The sequence below is a fragment of the Humulus lupulus genome, chromosome 7, assembly GCF_963169125.1.
Source record: "Humulus lupulus chromosome 7, drHumLupu1.1, whole genome shotgun sequence".
Lineage (NCBI taxonomy): Eukaryota > Viridiplantae > Streptophyta > Magnoliopsida > Rosales > Cannabaceae > Humulus > Humulus lupulus.
The window spans coordinates 15799880-15823078 of NC_084799.1; the positions used below are offsets into that span (position 1 = coordinate 15799880).

At 45.6% G+C, this 23199-nt stretch overlaps 2 protein-coding genes across 2 annotated transcripts; both read right to left on the bottom strand.

The window, feature by feature from the left end:
- Positions 1-1226: 1226 nt before the first annotated feature.
- LOC133790800 (uncharacterized) lies at positions 1227-1990 on the bottom strand. The gene has a single exon (XM_062228575.1). The coding sequence runs from the start codon at positions 1905-1907 to the stop codon at positions 1365-1367; it is 543 nt and encodes a 180-aa protein (XP_062084559.1). The 5' UTR covers positions 1908-1990; the 3' UTR covers positions 1227-1364.
- An 861-nt stretch (positions 1991-2851) lies between these two features.
- Positions 2852-22636, bottom strand: LOC133791421 (uncharacterized). Its single transcript, XM_062229351.1, has 6 exons — positions 22199-22636; positions 21908-22123; positions 4275-4523; positions 4047-4184; positions 3787-3976; positions 2852-3678 (listed from the first exon to the last, which is right to left on the bottom strand). Exons 1-6 carry the CDS (start codon positions 22634-22636, stop codon positions 2852-2854), a joined length of 2058 nt encoding a protein of 685 aa, XP_062085335.1.
- Positions 22637-23199: the final 563 nt, after the last annotated feature.

Genomic DNA, 23199 nt, shown 5'->3' on the forward strand with positions numbered 1-23199 from the left:
GCCTACTATCGAACCATAATCGAACCTATCGAACCACTGGTTCAAACCCATAAAAAATTTCCCACAAAATCGGACAACCCATTCCACAAATCACAGATTCAACAACGATATAAAGAAAATATGGACTTGGGTTCAAGATTTTACCTTAGTTTTTTAAACTTTGAAGGAAATATGCTCCGTGGGTCTCGGGTTTGACAGAAAAATGGGAGTTTGCAGTGGGCTCGAGATCGCCGGAGAAATGGGAGAAGGTGGGGGCTCGACGGAGAAGGTGGGAGCTCGACGGAGATGCGGGCTCGGCGGAGATGGCGGCTCGACGGCTCGACGGAGGTGGGGGTTCGATGGTTTTTGGGGGATTTTTGTGAGACTGAAAGAGAGAGAAACCGAGACTTAGAGAGAGAAGGCTGAGATTGAATGGGAAGGGTATTTTCGGTAGGAGGGAAAAGCTTAGCATTAATTTGAAAATATTATTAATGTTGGGATTTTTTGGTAATATTAGGTATTATTAGAGATAAAAAGTGAAATTTCCCTTTATATATAAATATTGTAAAAAATAACAAAATTTTCCTTGTACCGCGAATGCTCACGGTCCGGCCTGCTGAGGACACGTTCTAATACAGAACAAGAGCTCCTAGCTTAAAAATAAGCTACCTTATTCACAGAAGGTTTGACAGATTTTGCAGTGACGGAAGGACAAAGAGAAATAAAATTTTTACAATCCCGAACTACCAGACCAAAGGGAGAACAAAACTTAATACTGCTGTTGATTGCTGCCACAACAACAGCCGAATCAGACTCGATATCAACTTTGGTCCAACCTGAATTCATTTCAGAGTTCACTCAGAACCTCCTTCACACCAACACCAATGGCTTCTGCAATGAGAGGGTGAATAACACCCCTGTAACCACGCTGACAAGCCTCAATCAAAGCACCCTCCTCATTCCTCGCCACACCAAAAGAAGTAAGAACCAACCAACAGTCGCAAAAATAGCTGCATCAACATTGATTTTGATTCTACCACTCTCCAGTTTAGTCCAACGCTATAGCTCCTCAACTTGTAGGTCGTCCACAAGTTGAAGCAATCACCTTCTGCTATATATCGACCGATTGTCATTCCACACGAGATCATCCAACACACCATTATTCCCATAAACACAATCACGGAAATCGTCGACATATTTATTTTTTAAAATTTATGCAAAAATAAATGACGTACGGCCAATCATAATAATAGTAGTAAAAGAAATCTATCATTAGTGAACGATCCAAACCAAAATCAAGTTCAAGTCCAACAAGAAAAAGATCTAGAAATAAATTTATTCTTATTTTAGAGACTATAAAACAAATAAAAACAAAAACAATTGTATTACAACTTTGAGTGAAGAAAATCAGTGGATAAAAAGCTATAAATAAAACCATCTCTGAATCTTCCTCTCTTCAACCTATATTTCCTAAGGTAACCCTCTTTTTGAAACCCAACTTTCTCTACAACCCTTTGGGAGGCCTTGTTCTCTACATAAACAAAACCTTCAAGCCTTACCAAGTGGGGCAAGTCCTTGAAAACTTGAGCAACTGCTATTGTCATGGCCTGTGTCGCTACTCCTTGCTCCCAATACTTAGCCGCCAGACCAGCGCTCATCTCGGCCCTAAAGAAGCTCTCATCACCGCTACCTACCGGGAACACTGAGATGAAGCCGATCGAACGGTCGTCGATACATATAGAGCGGTGCCAATGGTGATGATCAGGGTTGCAAACATCTTTTAAGAAAGTCAACGCTTCATCTTTGGAGGTCAAAGTTCTCCGTCGAAGATATCGAGTCACTTGATCGTCACCGGCAAATAGCATCACATCATCCACGTCCCTTAGATTGAATGGGCGGAGTGTGATTTTTGATAGGTCGATAGCCATATGTATATAGATAATATCTAATAATCTTGTTAGAAAGTCAGATCTGTATAGCTATGTTCTACTTTGAAATTTAGCCTTGTAAAACTTTGGTTTGATACTTTGATATATATATATATATATAGTATACGAAGATGACAGCAATACAATCTACTTGTACAAAAGACAAAAGTATCTTTGCAATAACATACCTATAATATAAAATAATTACAAAAATATTTTGTCACACCATCTTAAAAAAAAAATACCATATTTTAAGAGTAATATACATGAATTTAAAATATTCATAAAATCTCATTTTCCCCGTATTTTGTTTGTTTTAAAAAGTAATATTTTAGTTACTTGAAATGTTAATAAGTTACTAATTAGTTACTTTTTCATAAATTTTTTTTTAAAGCATATTATTTTATATACATTTCGGTTAACTACAAAATTTATTTGTTGAAACTTTTTTATCTTAATATACCGATTAGTCATTTTTAAATTATATTATGGTGTCTTATTATTATTAAGATACATTTACATTGTCGATTAGTTATTTTTTAAAAACTAATGAGTTACAATAAATAATAACAAATTACTATATAACTTATTATTAAAAGTTACTTTTAGTATATCATACAACTTTTTTTTTTCGAAAAGTTTTAATTCACTTTTAGTCACTAATGTAATTTACATGAGAGTAGTGACGAAGCCAGGAATTATCGAGATGGGGGGCCAATTTTGTTTATATAATAAAAATTGTACTGTATAATCACATTGTAATACAATTATTATTTATAATAATTCATCTTGAAGATCCAAGTATATCATGTATATAATAAAATGTGAAAGTAAAGGAAAACAAAAAATTATAAGCTTTCGAATAACATTATAATGGTCTTAATAATAGAAGAAATGATAATTATGTTAAATTCATATATACTTGAAAACTTCAATTTCTTTTATTAAAAGTAAGTTGTACTCGACGATTCTTCATAGATAGATGCAAAATCATCTATAATGGAGTCACTACTAAATTTTGCAGCAATTTCTTTCTCAATACAAACTGTTAAGCAATCACTCAAAAAATTGTCTTCCATCTTGTTTCTGAGCTTTGTCTTGATAATTTTCATGATTGAAAATGCTCGCTCTGTAGTTGTTGTTGATACAAGAAGAGTAAGAACAAGCCTAAGTAACCTGTCAATAAGAGGATATACAATTTCTTTTTCTGTTTTCACCAAGCCTTGGCATAATTCATGAATACTAGATAAATTTTGCAATTCAGGATGATTTGGAATGTCAAGCTCAAAATGTTGAAGCTTAATTCTTAGATGTACCACCAACTCCTCTGAGAAATCATCAAGATGGAACTTCTTTGCAAGTTTGCAAATATCATCAATCTTGAACAATTTAAATCTATCTCTATGATCAAAAGCAGTGCTAAGAACAAGCAACTCTACTGAATGTTCATTGAATCTATATTTTAATTCTTGCAACTGATAATCAAGTGTAGTAATAAAGATATCAACTTGATAATAATGCATAACATTAATCTTAACTTGTTGATTTCGAGAACTTCCACGCCTTGCAACATATTGAGCATTCATATCTGGAATATCAACTTGATGTTGCTCACAAAATGATTTAACCTTTATAAAGAAAGCATCACATCCTGAATCTTGAAAGTTCTTAAGTAGCCTTTTTGTGCTTGAAATAAGATGCATAGTATTCAAAATATCTTGTGATTGGCATTGTAATGCTACACAAAGCATACGAGTAATTTCCAAAATTTCTTTCATAAGATGCAATATGAAAACAAACTTAAAAGATAATAATTGATTGCAAGTGAAGTCTGCATCTCCACGTTGAGACTATGAAACTCTTTCATTTGTAATTTTACTCAAAACCACATAAGTTGAATTAAACATTTTGAGCAAGCTAGAAATAGAATCCAAATGAGGACCCGAGGGAGTATCTCCAGCTTGCTTTAAGGTGCCAATTTGATTGAGCTTTCTCCCTGATTCAATTTCATCATTAGCAATCTTAGTAGCAAGTTCAACAACTTGAGTCTCCATGAGTTCATCATTACACTTGCAAGATGTAATAGCAATATAGATAATGAAAACCAAGTTAGAGAAAAAAATGATGAACTGGAGTTACTTCTTGAGAAGCCGCAACTAAAGCAAGTTGGAGGTGATGATCTAAACAATGGATGTAATATGCATATGGACATTCATTACAAATTAAAGCTTGCAAGCCATTCCATTCACCTCTCATGTTACTAGCTCCATCGTACCCCTGTCCAGGTATGTTAGAAATAGCTAAATTATGTTGAGAAAGAGCAAAAAATATACCTTCTTTCAAAGTCAATGCCATAGTGTCACGTACATGAACAACACCAAAAAATCGTTCACGAATGAACACTTCTTTATCTACAAATCTCAAAACAAGAGTCATTTGTTCTCTTTTGGACTCATCACGTGCTTCGTCTACTATGATGCAAAATTTTGAGTCTCCAATTTCTTGGCGAATCTCTTTCTTAACCTTGTTAGAGAATACATAAAGAATCTCCTTTTGAATATCGGGCGATGTATATGACGCATTTGAAGGAGCATTTTCTAAAACAACACTTGCAACCTACACATTAGTTTTGAGTAAACAAATTATTTTATGAAAGAATATAAAGAGATAAGAAATAAAAATAATAATACAAAACTTTTAGAATGATATATGTAATATGGAAAAAAAAACATTTTCATTGTAAGATGCCAATAAATTCACAAGTTCAAGAAAATTTCCACGGTTAAGTGATTCTTTATTTTTGTCACGTCATCTAAAGGTGCAAGCTTGAAAGGCAAGCCATTTGACAACATCAATTACAACTTGAAGCCTTAATCGATTATTCTCAACTTGCTCAATAAAACCTCTAATATGTGTAGAAGCATTCATCAAATCATTGTGTTTACCAAAAAATGGTTACTTATGACATGGCAGGTATTTTTCACACATGGATGACACGTGGCGGAATTCAAATGAGGCGGTACTGTTCGGTTACCGACCAGCTACACATTACTTCATCAAGGCTAACTTTTAGGTACGACCAGGCTGGTCGTATGATTCTGTTTATTTCCTTCTAAGATTGTAATCCTATAATAATTACATTGAATATTTCCTCTTTATTACCTTGATACGCAGTTGTTAACCGAGATTTTCGGCAACTTTATTAATGACTAATATTTGCTGAAATTATAATGAAAGCAGAAGATTAACACAGGGTTTTTACGTGGTTGGGGCGTTAACTAGCCTTAGTACACGAGTCTATATTATTAGAGCTCGAAGAAGCTTTTACAATGGAGTTTCCTTGATATTTTGACAGAGTTACTGTATTTTCTTTTGTGAGGAGAGACCTCTTTTTACGGTGTTCTGTAGCTTATATTTATAGGCTCATGGGAGCACCGGGTCTGGGCCGGGTATGACCCGGGCCCATCAGAGATGGGAATATTCCTGGCCTTTCTAGTGGAGGCCCAATACAAAAGGTACAAAATATGTAAATTCCAAACCAGCTAAGGCCCAACAGGTTGACCTCGGAGCTATATCTCGCCCGACAAAACGGTGCTTTTGGTCTGGACACTTCGAGTTTTGAGGCAGATTCAGGAGACAAGACCAGTCAGAGTACCTGACAGCGCAGACCTGAAACAACGGCGTGCAATCCCGATGTGCCCTTTTCTGCAGGTGAAAAGTGGGGACAACGCCCACTTGGAGTGAGGCGGCTTCAGGGTCCGGGACGCTTGACCCCTCCAACCGGGGGTGAGGTGATCCGGGTCCATTTACCTTTGTCCTGCTTCGTTTACCATAGGCCTGGACCGTACCGGGGTCCAAGACCTGGACGCGTAGGCCGCGGGGGATCCGAACGCTCTGTACGTTGCCCGGATTGTCATCCCGGAGGACGGACCCGGAGGAACATGCCGGACCCCTCTAATGGGCCCAGACCTGCATCCCCGGTCCGTACCCCCTCCCTTTGGGTGCCCTCCGTACCAGGAGGCCTTGGGCCGGGCCCGCACGCTTACATGGCCCCTGACAGTGGGCCCGGACGAAGGTCCCGAGCCCATACAGGAAATGGGGATAACAGCAGTTATTAAGGAAAGTTAAGGCCCATTGGCCCATGTAACCCCCCCTTGAGCCTATATATATGCATGAAATAGCTCAAGGAGGGGACTTTTTGATCTCTGAATCTTTTTCTTGAATATTGAGAGAAAGAGCTATAGTACGATTATCCATCGTTTCATTGTAATTCTCCCAAGGTTTGTGAAACTCAAGAACCCTAGTTCTTTGATCACGACTTTAAGATTCAATATTAATAATATCACTAAGTGGACGTAGGTCATTACCATTCTTTAGGGACGAACCACTATAAATCGTTGGTGTTTTCTTCTTTACCATTAGATTAAATTCTTAATTGTCGTCTCATTTTCTGTCATATATTTGACTTCGTGTCGTTGGACAAATCGAGGGTCAACATTCTGGTGCTTTCATTGAGAGATTAATAAAAATCTGTAAGAAAATCTAATGGCGAAGACATCCAAGAAGGCTGGACAGACCGCTGGCGCTGCCTCATCCCAACCTCCTCCCCCAAATGTGGCTGAGAATGAACCACATTTGGAATTTGAAGAGGAGGAGTTAGAATCGGAAATGCTGAGGACAACACAAAGGGTGTTGCAGGATGAGTTGGCTAATCTGAGGGCCAATCGGGAGAATGTTGCGGAGACAATGGTGATGCAGCAGAGGGAAATTGAACGCCAGCGCCAGGAGCTGAGTGAGCGACAGGCGGACATGGACCGTGGGCAGAGGGATGCCATGGCCGCTCTCGAAGCAGCCATCAAATTGGCTTGGAGTCAGGCTATGCTAGTCTCTCAGCCAGATCAGTCGCCGAGTGCGCCGCCTCAGAGGGCTCCTAATCCTAGTCCTCCCCTCCAGCCAGCAAGCCCTCTAAGGCCGGAACAGCCCCCTGTGGCTCAGGATGATGTCCCAGCTAGGGATCTTAAGCAGCAACCTCCCTCTCAAGTTGGTCGAGGAAATCCCCAGCGCCCGAGGCAGAATAGGGTCGGGCAACCGCCCTGCAGCCTTAGACGCCCAGGGGATGAAGAGCCGAATCTACCGAGCAGGGGACAACGTTCTTCTGCCAACAGAAGGAACATCGAGTCAGGCTCTACAGTCAGGGGTCCCCCACGGCATAACAATGCACGGGGACCCAACGACCAGCGCAGGCCTACCCCTGACGCTCGAGAAATGCCAGTTCAAGGAGGAAATAGCGTGAACAGTCGGTCACGCCGTAGTCAGCCACAGTTTAGAGATGGTCATGACTATAATGAAGTCGATTCTGGCAGAGGAAATGCTGGTCGGAGAAATGAGGAGAGAGGTGGAGGCAGAAGCCCCCCACCTAGAGAAAATAGGCCATCTAGCCATAACGCTGAGGGATAACCCAGGCAGCAGAACGTCTTTGATCGGCTAGGATTTAGCGAGCAGAGACGCAGGGACAATGATTTAAGGGACGTACTTAACGACCGTCGCGAGAGGCACGACGAGTACGCTCCCCCCAGGCTCAGATTGATGCTCTGAACCAGGCGGTACAACAGTTGGTCGGGGAACAACATCCCATATAAAGTACGATAGGAGGAGGGGCACTCCCTTTGTACAAAGGATCGCTACGGATGAAACCCCTAGTAAATTCAAGATGCCAACACTGCCAAACTTTGATGGGTATGGAGACCCAGTATCTCATGTTAACAAGTTTGAGATACAAATGGATATACAGAAAGTTTCGGAAGAAGCCCGTTGTAGGATCTTCCCCGTGACACTATTTGACACTGCCCAGGAGTGGTTCTTTAAGTTCCATCCTGCTAGTATAGTATCTTGGGAGATTTTCGTAAATGAATTTTACGGACAATTCTACGCGGGTCGCGTACACCCCACAAAAGCCAACCAGCTGGTCGAGATACGCCAGAAGGAACGATACGCTCGAACCCTAAGCTACGACCAGGACATCGAGATGATGAGTGTGGAGGATCGAGCACCAAAGAAGGCTCGAATAGAGGAGGAATTAATAACCTTCTCTAAAGATGATGCCCAGCATGTACGATTCCCACACTCTGATCGGCTAGTCGTAGACGTACAAATTGCCAACATGATGGTGAAGAGGGTGTTGGTCGACACAGGAAGTTCGGTCAACATCCTATACAAGTCTTCGCTGGAGAGAATGAAGCTGTCCGTCAAGGACCTGGAGCCATGCAACCAAACCATCTATGGTTTTTCCGGCGAAGGGCTCGCCCCAACTGGGTCGATTAGGCTTCCAGTTACATCATGTACTACACCTGCTAACAAGACATTACTCGCTACTTTCATAGTAGTTGATTTTCCTTCGGCATACAATGCTGTAATTGGGAGACCAATTCTGGTCGACCTACGAGCCGTCGCTTCAATATGGCACCTTGCCATGAAATTCCCAACAGATGCAGGGGTAGGATGCGTATTGGGAAATCAGCAGGAAGCAAGGGAATGCTACAATGCCTCGATAACCAAAGCAAAGAAAGGTGTGTCGAGAGATGTTCCCGGAAAATAATTGCAAATGGCAGTTGATGTTCAGGCCCAGTCAGGTGATAATGTCACCAAATAGGGCGTTGCCCAAAGTGAGGATAGAGACTTGGATCCTTGCTTCGGGGATTTTGAGGAGGAAATAGGACCCATCGAGGACCTTGAAGAGGTCCAACTCGATGATGAAAATCCGACCAGGGTTTTGAAAGTTGGTAAAAACTTAGAGACAACAGAAAACAAGTATGATCTTAGGGGACGAAAGGGGTGAGAGAAAATGATTAGTGCTAAATGTGAACCGAAATAGATGTATGATCTTAGGGGACGAAAGGGGTGACTCAAGACACGGTTTTTAAGTGGTTCGAAGGTTAAAATCCTTCTACTCCACTAGTCAATATTATTGATCTATACTGAGTATTTGGTTACAAAGTATCTCTTACAAGGGATTATTTTTCCAACCCCTATCAACTCCCAGGGTCTCCATATTTATAGGAGAAGGCACCTGGAAGTTGGTAGGGAGGTCATCCCGTGACCTTCTTACTTGTCGTATCAATTCTGTGACATTCATGATTAATTCCTAAACCTGACACATAAGTATGGTCAAATCAATAGGTAAGGAAGTAATGGGCCGCACGGCCCAACCCCACCGTGGGTGTCTGAACACGCACGTTCCTGCTGCGTGTTCGAGAAGTCAGGGGGATATCAGACACGTGATGCCTGATATATGCACGTTTACCTTGCGTGTGTTTACTTCTCAAGGGGTCATAGCTTCCATGTTCAGCTCGTACCGCGAGCTGCATGCTGGACTTGACCTTCGGCCTTCAGAGGGCCTGCTCCAGTCTTGGACAATGGAGGCGAGCCCTTTGGGCTTCCTCGAGGTAATGACAGAAGCTCCGGTTTCAGGGGAGTTCATGAGATATCTACGATTAGTTAGAAGCTCGGCTTGCTAATCAGCCCGTGGGAAAACCAGGGCGTACATCTGCCCCCTAAGCTCCTGCTCGTGGTAGACCACGTCGTATATAAGAGCACAGTAGGGGCTTTTGGACTTCCCCATGAACTCTTCGCATTCCACCTTTTATGCAGGCATCTGATACGTGGAACATCGTGGGTGGCGACGGTACGTCTTACGAGAATCGCATTTAATGGTCTAGCCCATGCCCAGCCGTCGTTTCGTATTTCGAGTTGAGGGCCTTGGATCCCCCATCAGGGCCATCCAACGGCCCTCTATACGTGATCCTTTACGCATATAAAAAGGGGTGGCCACCCTACACATGGGCCACCCTTTTATTCGAAATTTTTCAAGCTTCAAGCTCCTCTTCTTCTTCAATCTATATCTCCAGAAGAACAAAACCCTTGATCCCGTTACTGCTACTTTCAGCGTTCAAGAAGCTTAGGCGCACAGACTTCTCCGAAGCTTTGGAAGCCATTACACCGACGAAGCTCTTACCAACGCAACACCTTCGTCTACCTCCCAGCCATACAGTGTAAGTTTCCTGACCCTCTATGTTTTGAAAATATGTTACTGTAGCTTAGGTAAATTTTTTTACTGTAGTTGCATGCAAGGGTTTGCTGAGTTTTGTGGATATGGAGGGTGACAGCCTTTTTTAGGTCTTAGCATATTTGTTGTAGAAAATTGCTTTAGAGCAAGGGTTTCAGGATGCTTTTTCTGGGGAAAATTTCTGGGTAGGAGTTTTGGGAATTTTGGGTGCAAAACCGGGTAGCTTAGGAAACACGCCTCATAAGCGGTTTTGCAATTTCCTGCCTACTGAACCTTTCCCCCCAAGGCAAATTCCATCCTGACCCTCCTGACACACGAATCCCGAGTAATTAGGGATTGGTTGGGAGCACAAGCGCGTGTTCATCGAACCGCGTGGTCCCACTCTCCACGGGCTGGGCTTACCTCAGCTCGTGCAAATAATAATTGATTTTTCCTCGTGCTTGGGTCGCCTCTTTCTGAAATGTTTTCTTTTGTTCGTTAGGCGACCAGATGGCTCCAAAGAGAAATCTCCCACAGAAGAACGTCAGCAGCTCGGCCTCCCAGCAGGACAAAGGGAAGGCGGTGATGCCCAGCTCCCCGATCCCCCGCTTCGGGCCGATAGTGGAGAAGGAGGTCGAGGTGACCCCTGATGCCTTCTTTGAGGCGGAAAGGATTGTCTCGAAGATAACCGACCAGGCGAAGATTAACAAAATCTTCCTTTCCCACAATATCGCCCTGGGGAAAGCGTCTGTGGTGGCCCGACCTGCTGCGGAGGGCGAGCGGAGCTGTTCGCCGCTCGACGAGTCGTTCGCGGCCTGGAGCGGTGAACACTTTAAGGCAGGGGCCTTCCTTCCATTGGATCAGTACTTTGCTGATTTCCTTAATTATGTGGGGTTGGCCCCATTTCAGCTCCCCCCCAATTCCTACCGTCTGCTGGCAGGGTTGAGGTACTTGTTCCAAAAGCACGAGTGGGAGGTCCCCACTCCTGCAGACATTTTATACTTTTTTGCCTCAAAGCCAGCCCGGACCAGCGGGGGCGAGGTGACGGGTTCTACTATTTAACCTGGTTTCCCAATACGGCGGTGGTCATCGAGCTGCCCAGCCACCCTAATGACTTTAAGGACCAGTTCTTCATGTCAACTGGTTTCCGGAACTGTGAGCACCACTATTTCAATCGTCCTCGTAAGTCTCTTCCGTCCTTAGCTCGCCTCTTAAGTGTTATTTTAGCTCCTCCCGTACTCCATTCTGACTCAAACTAATCTTGCAGCCATCTTCGCGAGGACAGAGAAGTCTGTGACCCTCGGGGGCCAATATGACACGCTGGCGGGCTTGCCCCCCAGTGAGAAGGATTATCGCGCGCTCATGACGGACGAGACAATGGTGTTCTGCAAGTTTATTTTTCCAAATCAGACCCTGAACCTAAAGAGGCCCCGGGGGCCGCCTCCAGCTCGGGACACTAGACCTATCATCGTGGAGGAGGTCGCGGGGGATGAAGATGAGGAGGACGAGGGTGACGAAGTTCCGCTCGTGAGGAGCAGGAAGAGGACCTTGGAGGTCGCCCAAAGGATGGGCGAGGAGAGGATCCAATCCGGAGCAGCCGCGGGTCCTTCTGGCCAAGGTAACCCTCACTTGTTTAGGAGTCTAGATAGGGCCACTGCAGACCCCCGGCTGGCTAGGTTCAATCCTAGGCAGCTCGTCCATCGTCACTGAAGCGATCCGGACCTGAACACACTCCTGCTCCATTGTGTCGACTGACTCGTGCTGGATCACCAAGAGAGCCGACCTAGGGGTACCATAGTAGTAGATAACACCCTAGCCTTTAGGTCGATCCTATTCGAGGAGTATGGGACCAACCTACGCACATGGCCATCACTCTAGAGGGGTATCTATGCTCCAGGGCTTAGGCAATATGTAGAAGAATCTAGCCCTGAGTCAGAACCGGACCTAGAACTTGCGACAGTTCGGGAAATAATCGTCTTAGGTTCTTCCAGCTCGGGGGGTAGGGCTCCCTTAGTATTCACACACTTTTTATATTTAACCCTTTATCCTTGTCTGTATGGTTGCTAACTTGTACTAACCATGTTTTTGTTTTGACAGAAGAAATGTCTCAGCCCGAGGATAGCTTGCGAGGCGCGGTCTTCGGGGGAAACCCCTCGGCCGGACCAAGACTAAAAAGGCTCCGGGGGTCCAGGAGCACCGCTGGGACCTCCACCAAGTCTCTGGCAAAGGAGAAAGAGAAAACCCCGGCTGCCCAGGACACGGGAGCAATTCTTCCTGCCGCAGGAGCAGGCCAAATGCCTCCCCCACCTCCGCGAGCTCCAGCCGCCATTCAGGACGGAGGAACGGAGATCGGGACTCCGGTCATGGCGGTCTCCGATGTGCGTATCCCAGTCAACCCTCAGGACCTGGAGAAGATCCCAGAGGCCTTCCGGGGGACGGTGTATGAGTCGGCGAACTACGCCGTCAGCCATACATACAAGTTCACCGAGAAGGAGCTCCGGGCCATCGAGACCATGAGCCCAGTGGACGTGCTGGAATCTTCAATGGGCATGGCCATGACAGTAAGCCAACCTAGACTTGTGTTGTTTTTTTATTTTTATTCTTTGCTCTGCTTGTTCCTAAGGCAATTGTCTCTTTGTCTTTGCAGAGCGTTGTCGCCCTACACCAGAGCATCATCAGAACCAAAACTCAGCTCGAGGATATGAGGACCGAGCACCAGGTCTCCCTTCGGGAGACTAAGGCGACTGAAGATGCCTTGGCGACCGTGAAGGCCGAGTTAGAGAAAGCCCTCTCGAAGGTCCAGGAGCTCGAAACCTCCCTTGCCACCTCGCGGGCGGATCTTGAGGCTGCGAAGACTGAGCTCCAGACCGCCCAGGTCACCCTAGAGGTCGAACGAAACACTTCGGAGCAGTCCATGCAGGATCTGTTCTATCATTGCTGGGCTTACAATCCGGAGGCGGACTTCTCGTTCATGGAACCGAGCCTTTGGGCGCACTTGCTGGTTAAATTCCAAGCTCGCCTTGAGAAAGAGGCACCGCCTTCGGAGACTGGGGAAGCCTCTGGCGCGGCGGAGCAGGGTGAGACAGCGACCTCCAAGGGGCCATCTGGCAAAGCTTAGGGCGTTCTTTTCCTGTGGCCCTTGAACATTTTTAAGTATATATTTTTTTTTTGTAACCTTCGCATGAGGTGTTTTCACCTCGAGACAATTTGCTTTAACATTTTTAATTTATGCTCTTTTATGCTTTTAAGCATTTCGGTTATAATTTATTGAAAAACTTAGTTCGTGTTAATTTTTATCCATATCTCGAGTTCTTTAATAAGAACAACAATCAGTAGATTTAAATCAACTTCTAAGTTTTATGACCCGGTTAAAACCATGAACTTAATTTGAAAAACTCAGTTCGTGTTAACTTTTATCCATATCTCGAGCTCTTTAATAAGAACAACGATCAATAGATTTAAATCAACTTCTAAGTTTTTATGACCCGGTTAAAACCAGGATAGGACTTAGTTAGTGTTAACCCTTATCAATATCCCGCGTTTTTGAGAAAACCACGGTCAATCGATAAGAATCAACATCTAAGTCATTAAGGAGACCTGGTTATATCCAGGTACCATGTGCCCCCCAAGTAACTGGGAAAGGGTCTTTCGTGGTTACTTTATATTACACTTGCAAATAAGCATAAAAAGTTGATTTTCATTAATACATAAGAAGTGGCCTTTCAGGCCTTACAAGTAAATCATTGGTAGGTAGCTCCAGCGTTCTTCAGACTGAAAGGCATGACCTTGTAGCAATAGACATTAGTCGGGGTCATGAAGCTGGTGTGTTCTTGGTCCGCCAGATTCATCGCGATCTGATTGTAGCCTGAGTACGCGTCCATAAAGGACATGAGCTCGTGCCCCGCCGTGGCATCCACCAGCTGATCGATCCTTGGTAATGGAAAACAATCCTTGGGGCAGGCTTTATTCAGGTCAGAGAAGTCAATGCAAGTTCGTCACTTTCCGTTGGGCTTTGGAACTAGCACGGGGTTGGCGACCCAAATTGGAAACTTGGCTTCACGGATAAAGCCACATTTTTTGAGTCGGGTCACTTCTTCTTCTAGGGCTTCAGCTCGGGTTGTTCCTAAACGTCTTTGCATCTGAGACTTGGCAGGAACGCTCTTGTCCAGATGGAGCGTATGCATAATGACACTCGGGCTAATTCCCACCATGTCCTCGTGGGACCAGGCAAATACATCTAAGTTAGCCCGCAGAAACGCAATCAGCTCCGTCTTCCTCTTGCTACAGAGGTTCTTCCCAAGCTTGACCATCCGTGATGGATTTTGTGGATCAAGGTTCACCTCCTCGAGCTCCTCAATAGCCTGGAGCTCAGATCTGTCTTCGCCTACCCGGGGGTCAGTGTCCTCACCCAAGGTGAAATTTTTCCCTTTGGCGTTTTGAGGTTTTTCAATCTCAGGAGCTGCCAAGGGTTCCTGGGATTCCTCTTCACTCAGAACGGCCATAGCCAGCTGCCCGGGTTTAGATTTTCCCTTCATGGAAATGCTGTAGCACTCCCTGGCAGCGAGCTAATCGCCCTGGATTGTGCAGATTCTCGTCGAGGTGGGGAACTTCATGGCGAGGTGTCGGATGGAAGTGATGGCCTCGAAAGCTATGAGCGTGGGTCGGCCCAAAATGGCGTTGTAAGCAGCGGAGCAGTCTATGACCACGAATTCGAGTAGTTTGGATACTGTTCGAGATTCTTCTCCTAGGGTGATCACCAGCTCGATCGTTCCTATCGCTGCTGATCCTTCTCCCGAGAAACCATACAGCATCATGGAGGTTGCCTTTAGATCGGCGACAGTCAGACCCATCTTCTCTAAAGTGGATCGGAATAAAAGGTTCACCGAACTCCCGTTGTCTATTAGCACCCTTCTCACTCTCTGGTTGGCGAGCTGGACTGCTACAACCAAGGGATCATTGTGAGGGAACTGGACATGGCCTGCATCTTCCTCCGTGAAAATGATCGGTTGTCTTTCCAATCGCTGCTGTTTTGACTGACGCTGCTCCGGGATGAACTCCACTCCGTTATGAGCCTTTAGTTCATTCACGTATCTCTTCTGGGCGCCTCTGTTTGTGCCAGCCATGTGTGGACCTCCCGATATGGTGGATATCTCTCCTCCGACCACGGGAGGAGGGACATCCTGATCTACCCGGGACCCGAGCTGACTGGCTGGGACCTCTGGAGTAGGTTGACTCGCTGGGACTCGGTTATGCGAGTATTGCGCCAAGGGACCGGCTTGGATGAGAGTCTCGATCTCATCTCTTAAATGCCTACAATCATCGGTATTGTGGCCCACATAGTTATGAAAACGACAAAATTTGGAAGTGTCTCTCTTTCCCTTGTGGTGCTTCAATGGCTCCGGCCTCTTCCAGGGGACCCGAGTAGAGTTGGCCAAGAAGATACTCTCTCTGGACTGAGTGAGCTCGGTATATGTCGTGAAGACGGGCTTAAACTTATCTACGGACTTATTTTTCTTTTGGCCGTGCTGACTGTTTTCGCCATTGCCCTTTCTCTTGCCTCCACCGGGCTGGTTGCTCTGTGCGACGTTCGGGGTCGTTGCTGCAACCTCCGCCCCTATCCCCGCAGGCTGATCGGGAACCTGGCTGGTTCCCGCAACTGAGGCCTCAGTTTCTTCCAAGTTTATCCACTCTTGGGCCCTGTTAAGGAATTCGTTGACCAAGCTGACTCCCTTCCTCTGTATATCCTTCCATAGGTCTCCTCCGACAAGGATTCCGGTTTTCATGGCCATGAGCTTAGAGCTATCATCCGCGTCTCTAGCTCGAGCGGCGACGTTTGCGAATCTGCTCAGGTAGGCCTTCAGAGTCTCACCGGGCTGCTGTCTCACGTTGGCCAGGGAGTCGGCCTGAACACGGGCGGCCTGAGAGGCTCGGAATGCCCTTTTGAAGTCCGCTGAGAAGACCTTCCAGGAGCTGATTGACTGTCTTTTACTTTGCTTGAACCACTATCTGGCGGGTCCAGTCAGCGTGGAGGGGAAGATCAAGCATCTCAGCTCCGGGCCAATGTTATGGGCCATCATTCGGGTGTTGAACATCCCTAAATGGTCCGAGGGGTCTCCGTCCCCGTTGAACTTTGACAGGTGAGGCATACGGAAGCCAGACGGGTATGCCGTCGCTGCTATGTTGGGGGCGAAGAGTTCCATCTCGTCCCCTGAATCATATTCGTCTTTTTTCTTTTTCTGATACAAGTTTCCTCATCAGCTCCTCCATCTGGGTCAGGCGCTCGAGGGTTTGGTCCTGATGTCCTTGGTTATTCCGGGGCTGTTCAACAGCTCCGGATCCATTATACACATTTGGTGGGTTATTGCCCCTCCTATCTTGAGATAGGTTATTTGGGACATTCCCTCCGTTGCGTATTTCGGACAGGACCCCCCCTGAACGAGCCTGGCCACCACTTCCAGCTCGGTCTTCTCTGTGAGAGTTGAGGAATTCTCGCAGGTCACCTCCCTGGGTTCTCTGGTGAATTTGCGCTGAACTTAACCGCTGACGCAGGTCTCCCCCAGAGAGATCACTCTGGCGACTGCCGGTCCAGTGGCTTCTGTTGGATAGGCTTGGAGTCCGCCTTCGGTGGTGACGACCTGAGTTTTCCCCTGGCGCCCTGCTACGCCGGGAAGGTCCAGCAGACGGTGGGTTTCTCCTACTACTCCCATAGGCTGGGACGTCCCGGACTGGATGAGGAGGAAACGGATATCTGATCGGAGATGGAGAATGCCTGACTGGAGAGGCAATCCTAGTTCCGTCTGGACGGATCAAGTTTGGTGGGGGCCTTTCGGCCCTGCCAGCCTGCTGGTCCTGCGCCGGGCGATCTGGATGAGACATAGGATGGTTGTTGGGGACGGGTTGTCGTCGCGAGCCCTCCCCAGATCTTCTTCGGGAATTTCCTCGAGCTCCTCTGGGCGTCCTCGAGGATGGCTGAGAGCTAGGAGTTGATGTCCTAACCGAACGGCTGTATTGTTGTTGTCTGGTCCTAGGCACTTCCCCGAAGTCTACCTCTCGATGGTGTGATGAAGGGGTGGAGTTGGCTGCTGGAAGTCTATCCGACCGGCTATATCTGGACCGGTTACCCCGGCGAGACTTAGGAGCCTCACCTTGCTTCTCTCCAACGTTAGCGTCGGTTGTGAGAGGGGGTAGTCGGGCCAGGATATCCTTGATTTGCTGGCTGGCCGTTGCTAACTGGCTCCTCAGTTGAGCGTTCTCCATCTCCACCGCAGTATAATAGCATGGGTTCGGATTAGGTGGCCGAGGCGCCGAACTACCGGTATCATCTTGGCTCGCCGGCTGTTTTCCTGGCCACTGCTGGACTTCAGGCATTTGTTCATCAGGGATGGTAGTATGATGAGCCTCCTGCCCATCATGTTGTTCTGTCTCATTGCCATGCCTGGACCGTGTAGTCACCATAGTTGGATGTTTGCAGCAGCACTAATCGAACTTGCTCTCAATGAAAGCACCAAACTGTTGACGCGGTTCTTCGCCAACAGGTAATTAAGAGAATGAGAGAAAATGATTAGTGCTAAATGTGAACCGAAATAGATGTATGATCTTAGGGGACGAAAGGGGTGACTCAAGACACGGTTTTTAAGTGGTTCGAAGGTTAAAATCCTTCTACTCCACTAGTCAATATTATTGATCTATACTGAGTATTTGGTTACAAAGTATCTCTTACAAGGGATTATTTTTCCAACCCCTATCAACTCCCAGGGTCTCCATATTTATAGGAGAAAGCACCTGGAAGTTGGTAGGGAGGTTATCCCGTGACCTTCTTACTTGTCGTATCAATTCTGTGACATTCATGATTAATTCCTAAACCTGACACATAAGTATGGTCAAATCAATAGGTAAGGAAGTAATGGGCCGCACGGCCCAACCCCACCGTGGGTGTCTGAACACGCACGTTCCTGCTGCGTGTCCGAGAAGTCAGAGGGATATCAGACACGTGATGCCTGATATATGCACGTTTACCTTGCGTGTGTTTACTTCTCAAGGGGTCATAGCTTCCATGTTCAGCTCGTACCGCGAGCTGCATGCTGGACTTGACCTTCGGCCTTTAGAGGGCCTGCTCCAATCTTGGACAATGGAGGCGAGTCCTTTGGGCTTCCTCGAGCTAATGATAGAAGCTCCGGTTTCAGGGGAGTTCATGAGATAACTACGATTAGTTAGAAGCTCGGCTTGCTAATCAGCCCGTGGGAAAACCAGGGCGTACAGATGTATACATCGACGACATGCTGGTTAAGTCGAAGAAGGCAGAAGGCATATAGAGGATTTGTAGGAGTGCTTCAACATATTGAACAAATATCAGATGAAGCTGAATCCCCTCAAATGCTCCTTCGGAGTAGGATGAGGGAAGTTCTTGGGATTTATAGTTAACTCGAGAGGAATTGAAGCCAATCCTGAGAAGATCAAAGCCATGATCGATATGAAATCGCCAGCAAAGATTAAGGATGTTCAAAGTTTGACCGGAAGAATTGCTGCTCTCAGTAGATTTATTTCAAAATCAACGGACAAGTGCATTCCATTTTTTAATCTACTTAGAGGCAACCAAAAATTTGAGTGGACGTAGGAGTGCGAGCAGGCATTCCAAGCATTGAAGACTCATATGGCGCAACCACCCGTTCTATCAAAGTCGGTCGATGAAGAAACTTTGTTTGTCTACTTGGCGATTACAGAGTATGCTGCTAGTGTTGTTTTAGTAAGAGAAGAAGAAAGTGTACAGAAGGCCATCTATTATGTAAGCAAAAGGCTAATTGGAGTGGAGCAACGATACTCACCTATTGAAAAGTTAGCCTATTGCTTAATTTCGGCCTCTAGGAAGCTGCGACCTTACTTTCAAGCTCACCCAATAACAGTTTTGACTGACCGACCTCTACGGCAAGTTCTGCAAAAGCCAGAGGCTGCGGGGAGATTTTTGAAATGGGTAGTCGAACTTAGGCAGTTCGATATATCTTACTTACCGTGAGCAGCGATAAAAGGGTAAGCCCTGGCTGACTTCATTGCAGAGTTCACTGAACTTACAGATAGCAAGCAGACCCAAGAGCCTGAAGAGCCTGAGTCTCAAATCCAACCTCCCTAATGGAAGTTATTAACAGACGGCTCTTCCAATGAGCATCATGCAGGGGCAGGGGTGATCCTGATTATGCCCGAAGGGCATCGATTTCACTGTGCAATCAGGTTCGACTTCACTACTTCCAACAATGAGGCTGAGTATGAAGCATTGCTCGCTGGGTTACGATTAGCCAGGGACATGAATATAAAGATACTTGACATCTACAGTGACTCTCAGCTGGTGGTAAATCAAGTCATGGGAGAGTACCAAGCCCGAGGTTTAAAGATGGTTGCCTATTTAAACAAAACAAAGGATCTATTAGCATAGTTTGACAAGTACACCCTTCAGCAGGTACCTCGCGACCATAATTCAAATACTGATGCTTTGGCTAAGCTAGCAAGTGCAAAAGATGCTAATACTCTGAACATAGTGCCAGTTGAACGACTATCTGTGCCAAGCATCCAAGCAGAGTAGACCACTATGGTTATCCAGGTGGTGGATACATGGATGGCACCATACATAGAGTATCTGACGCAAGGCGTGTTACCAATGGACAGAAACAAAGCTAGGACCCTTCAGCGATAGACTGCTAGGTATATCCTAGTCGATGGAATCTTGTATCGAAGGGGATACTCAATGCCACTCCTCAGATGTGTTTCGAAAGAGTAGGCCAAAGAATTGATGAAAGATGTACACGAAGGCTTTTGCGGGGGCCACGCCGGGGGGAAAATCTTGTCAAAAAAGATCCTGAGGCTAGGGTATTTCTGGCCAACAATGAATGTAGACTCGATGGAATTTGTATAGAGTTGTGACAAATGCCAGAGATTCTCAAAAATCCCGCGAGCAGCCCCTAATGAACTGAAACAGATGCAAAGTCCGTGGCCATTTGTAGTGTGGGGTATATACTTAATCAGATCTTTACCCACAGGAAAGGGCGGCGTCAAGTATGTTGTGGTTGTCATCGATTATTTCACTAAATGGGTCGAAGTCGAGCCACTCGCAACCATAACGACCAAGAAAGTGATGGATTTTGTGGTCAAAAACATCGTTTGTCGCTATGGATTGCCAAGGAAAATCGTTTCAGATAACGACACACAGTTTGATAATGATTTATTCACGAACTTTTGTGAACAGTATGGGATTATCAAGAGCTTTTCTTCAGTCGCTCATCCCCAAGAAAATGGACAAGTCGAAGCAGTCAATAAAACGCTAAAGGATACCCTGAAGAAAAGACTGGAAGAAGCTAAGGGTGCATGGCCAGAGCAATTGCCTGAAGTCCTTTGGTTGTACAAAACTTCTCATCGAACATCAACAGGTCATACTCTATTCTCTTTGGCTTATGGATATGAGGCTATGTTTCCTGTTGAGTTAGATCCACCCTCACATCACAGAATAACGTACGATCAAGGCTCTAACAGCCAATTATTGATAGAATCCCTGGACTTGATCGATGAGAAACGTGAACAAGCCCAACTCCAAGTAGCTGCGTACCAGCAAAAAGTCGCCCGGTATTTCAACTCTAAAGTACGTGAAAGAAAATTCAATGTCGGAGATGTAGTACTTTGAAGGGTTTTCCTAAATGCCCGCGACCAGGCTGCTGGAGTACTCGGACCTAATTGGGAAGGATCGTACCAGATTGAAGAAGTCCTCCATCCAGGCCCCTACAAACTTGCTCGCTTAAATGGAGATCTCATTCCTCTCTATTGGAATGGAGAACACCTGCTCAAGTACTATCAATAAGAAATTCTTCTTAAAGAATTGGCTTGTATTAATTTTACTTTTTACAAGTTATGAAAAAGGGTTGGTCATTTTATGTGACTAATCGCTTATAAGTGTAAGATCTTATTGATCACTCGTACATACACGTTTTTTCCATTTATTACGAGAAATATAAGGGACTGTGCGCAGCCAGTCATTCTTGCCAATTATTGTATTTATTACAAGTATTTGCTCATTACGTGTGTTATTTTGCTATATTATCATTTTAATTATTTTGCTCCGAGCAGTAATGTTTGAACAGGTTTTGGTCAAGGCAAGTGACTAAGGACCTAAAGCTCCTCAATCACTTGGGGGGCATATAAGGCATCTAGTAAGCAAAGCATATCGAAAGATATGTAAACACATGAGCAAAATAAGTGAAAGCATGCTGAGGTACTTAGAGTATTTTTCAAAATTTTGTATTTTGTTAAATCAATCCAAAGTACTATGCTAAGTTTGGTCATGCGAACAGATGTTATAATAAAATGCAAATATTGTAATATCTTAAGGAAACCTTTTACACCGCGAGCAGTTACTGCTCGGATGTAATTGTTCAATTAAAAGTAAAAGCTGCCCATGCAACAATAAAATTTTAACCAGAAAATTAAAGTGTCTTTACATCATGACCCATAGGTCGTGTAGTCAAAAGGGTAAAAGATAGAAAGGAAAAAGACTATCCCTGTTCATAGCTGTGCCAGCTTCATTATCTGCACCATCTATCCCTGTTGCCAGGGAGATCTCTGGGGAAGCAGGAACTTTAGCCCTCTCTTCTTCCTCCAGGCGAGTGGCACACTGAGACATTAGAGTCCACCTCAGGCGATCTGATAGGTAGCTGAAGTTAGCCTTCTGATTGTGCTTTCAAAAATCGTAGAAGCAAAGATGGGTTGCTTCCTTGTACTTCTCCAAGTTCTTGGCTTCAAGTTCCTCAAGCTCCTTCATGCGCTTTTCCAGCTCCTCCGTCTCCTGCCTGCTCACAATCAAATCAAGCTCGAGCTGTTTGGATTGTTGGTAGTTGAGTTTGGCGTTTTTCTTGAATTTTTCTTTGTCTTCATTGGATTTCTTCAAGGCGTCCCGACTCTCCAGCAGCTCCTCGGTCAGAGTGGCTTTTTGCTCGAGAAATTCCTCATTCTGCTTAAACAGCTCTGCATTTTTCTCAAGCAACTCATCGTTCTGCTTGGTTATCTCATTGTTCTTCTCGAGCAGGTCAGCATTTTTCCCTTCAAGCGCTTTCTTAGCCTCAGCAAGCCTGGTGTCAAAAATTTTGGTCTTGAACACCATTGCACCCGCACGGCGCCAGCCAGCAGTCATGGTCATCAATCTCTACAATCAGATGAAAAGAGTAAGGCGATGGCAAAAAATCAAAAGCAAATTATTCAACATCAGGAAGTAACTTACGCTAACTATCTCATTCAGCCCTCGGTTGAGTATTTGGTCGGTCTCCAGGGAGATGGTGTCGTCAATGGCCTCTTGACTACGTTTGTGTTTGGAGAGCTTGTATATCCTCTCCCTGTCTGAACTGACCACGGAGCTGGACAGGGAGCCTTTAGGTTGAGTGTGCTGTGTTTGGCTGGTAGGGTCCTGAGGAGTAGGGAGCTGGTTGACAGGTGTTGGAGGACTGGAATGCTGGTCGACCGGAGGCGTTGAGGCCGACTTCTCGAGTGGCGATGGAGGTGGTGTGTTCTCCTTCGAAGGAACAGTGGTTGGAGGGTCCTCAGTTCGAGCCTTCTTTGAGGCAGTTTTACTGCTCTCCCCCCGAGTTCTCTTGCTGTCCTTCTTCCTGCCTGAAGAAGCAGCGACAACCTTGTAATGTTCGAACACGTCTTCATATGACATGTCTGCACAAAAAGAAACAACGCAAGCACTGAGACAAGATATATATACTGAACTAAAAATGAAAGTAAGGAGATTATAGGTAAAGTACCCGTGCTACAACTACTGGTCGCTACATTACTTACTGAACTACTTAGTGCCTGGAAGAAATCTGAACTTAAGTTTGGAGTATACTTAAAGTTGCCATCCCCGTCAAATAAGTGACAGGGAATTGGCAAACTATCTAAGACCGAGAGATCAGTACCGTTCTCGTCTGAAGATCCGTCGATAGGAGTGGGAGGTTCGGTGGCTTTCCTTTTTCCCTTTCCTAGTGGGGCGGGGGGAGCGGCAGCTCACGGGATGCTGGAGGGTTCCCTGATTTTCACTCGAGTCGTCCTCCTCCTTTGAAGTTGTGACACGTCTGGGTGCTGCTCGAGAATCTCCTTGCCAGTGGCACTTCCCGCTGTTGACTCCCTCACATCCTAGTGAGGTGCCAAAAGCCCGACCAGCCTAAGGTTAGCCTCTGTGACCAGATGCTTGATGCTTTTCTCCATGTCAGTCATACTGGCCAAGAGGGCTGATCGGAT

Coding starts and splice junctions, on each gene's coding strand:
- LOC133790800 (XM_062228575.1), bottom strand. CDS start 1,907: ATGGCTATCGACCTATCAAAAATCACACTCCGCCCATTCAATCTAAGG.
- LOC133791421 (XM_062229351.1), bottom strand. CDS start 22,636: ATGTCATATGAAGACGTGTTCGAACATTACAAGGTTGTCGCTGCTTCT. Junction 22,124..22,198: donor GGCTGAATGAGATAGTTAGC/GTAAGTTACTTC, acceptor ATCTGATTGTAG/AGATTGATGACCATGACTGC. Junction 4,524..21,907: donor AGGAATTTCTCGAGCAAAAA/GCCACTCTGACC, acceptor ACTAATGTGTAG/GTTGCAAGTGTTGTTTTAGA.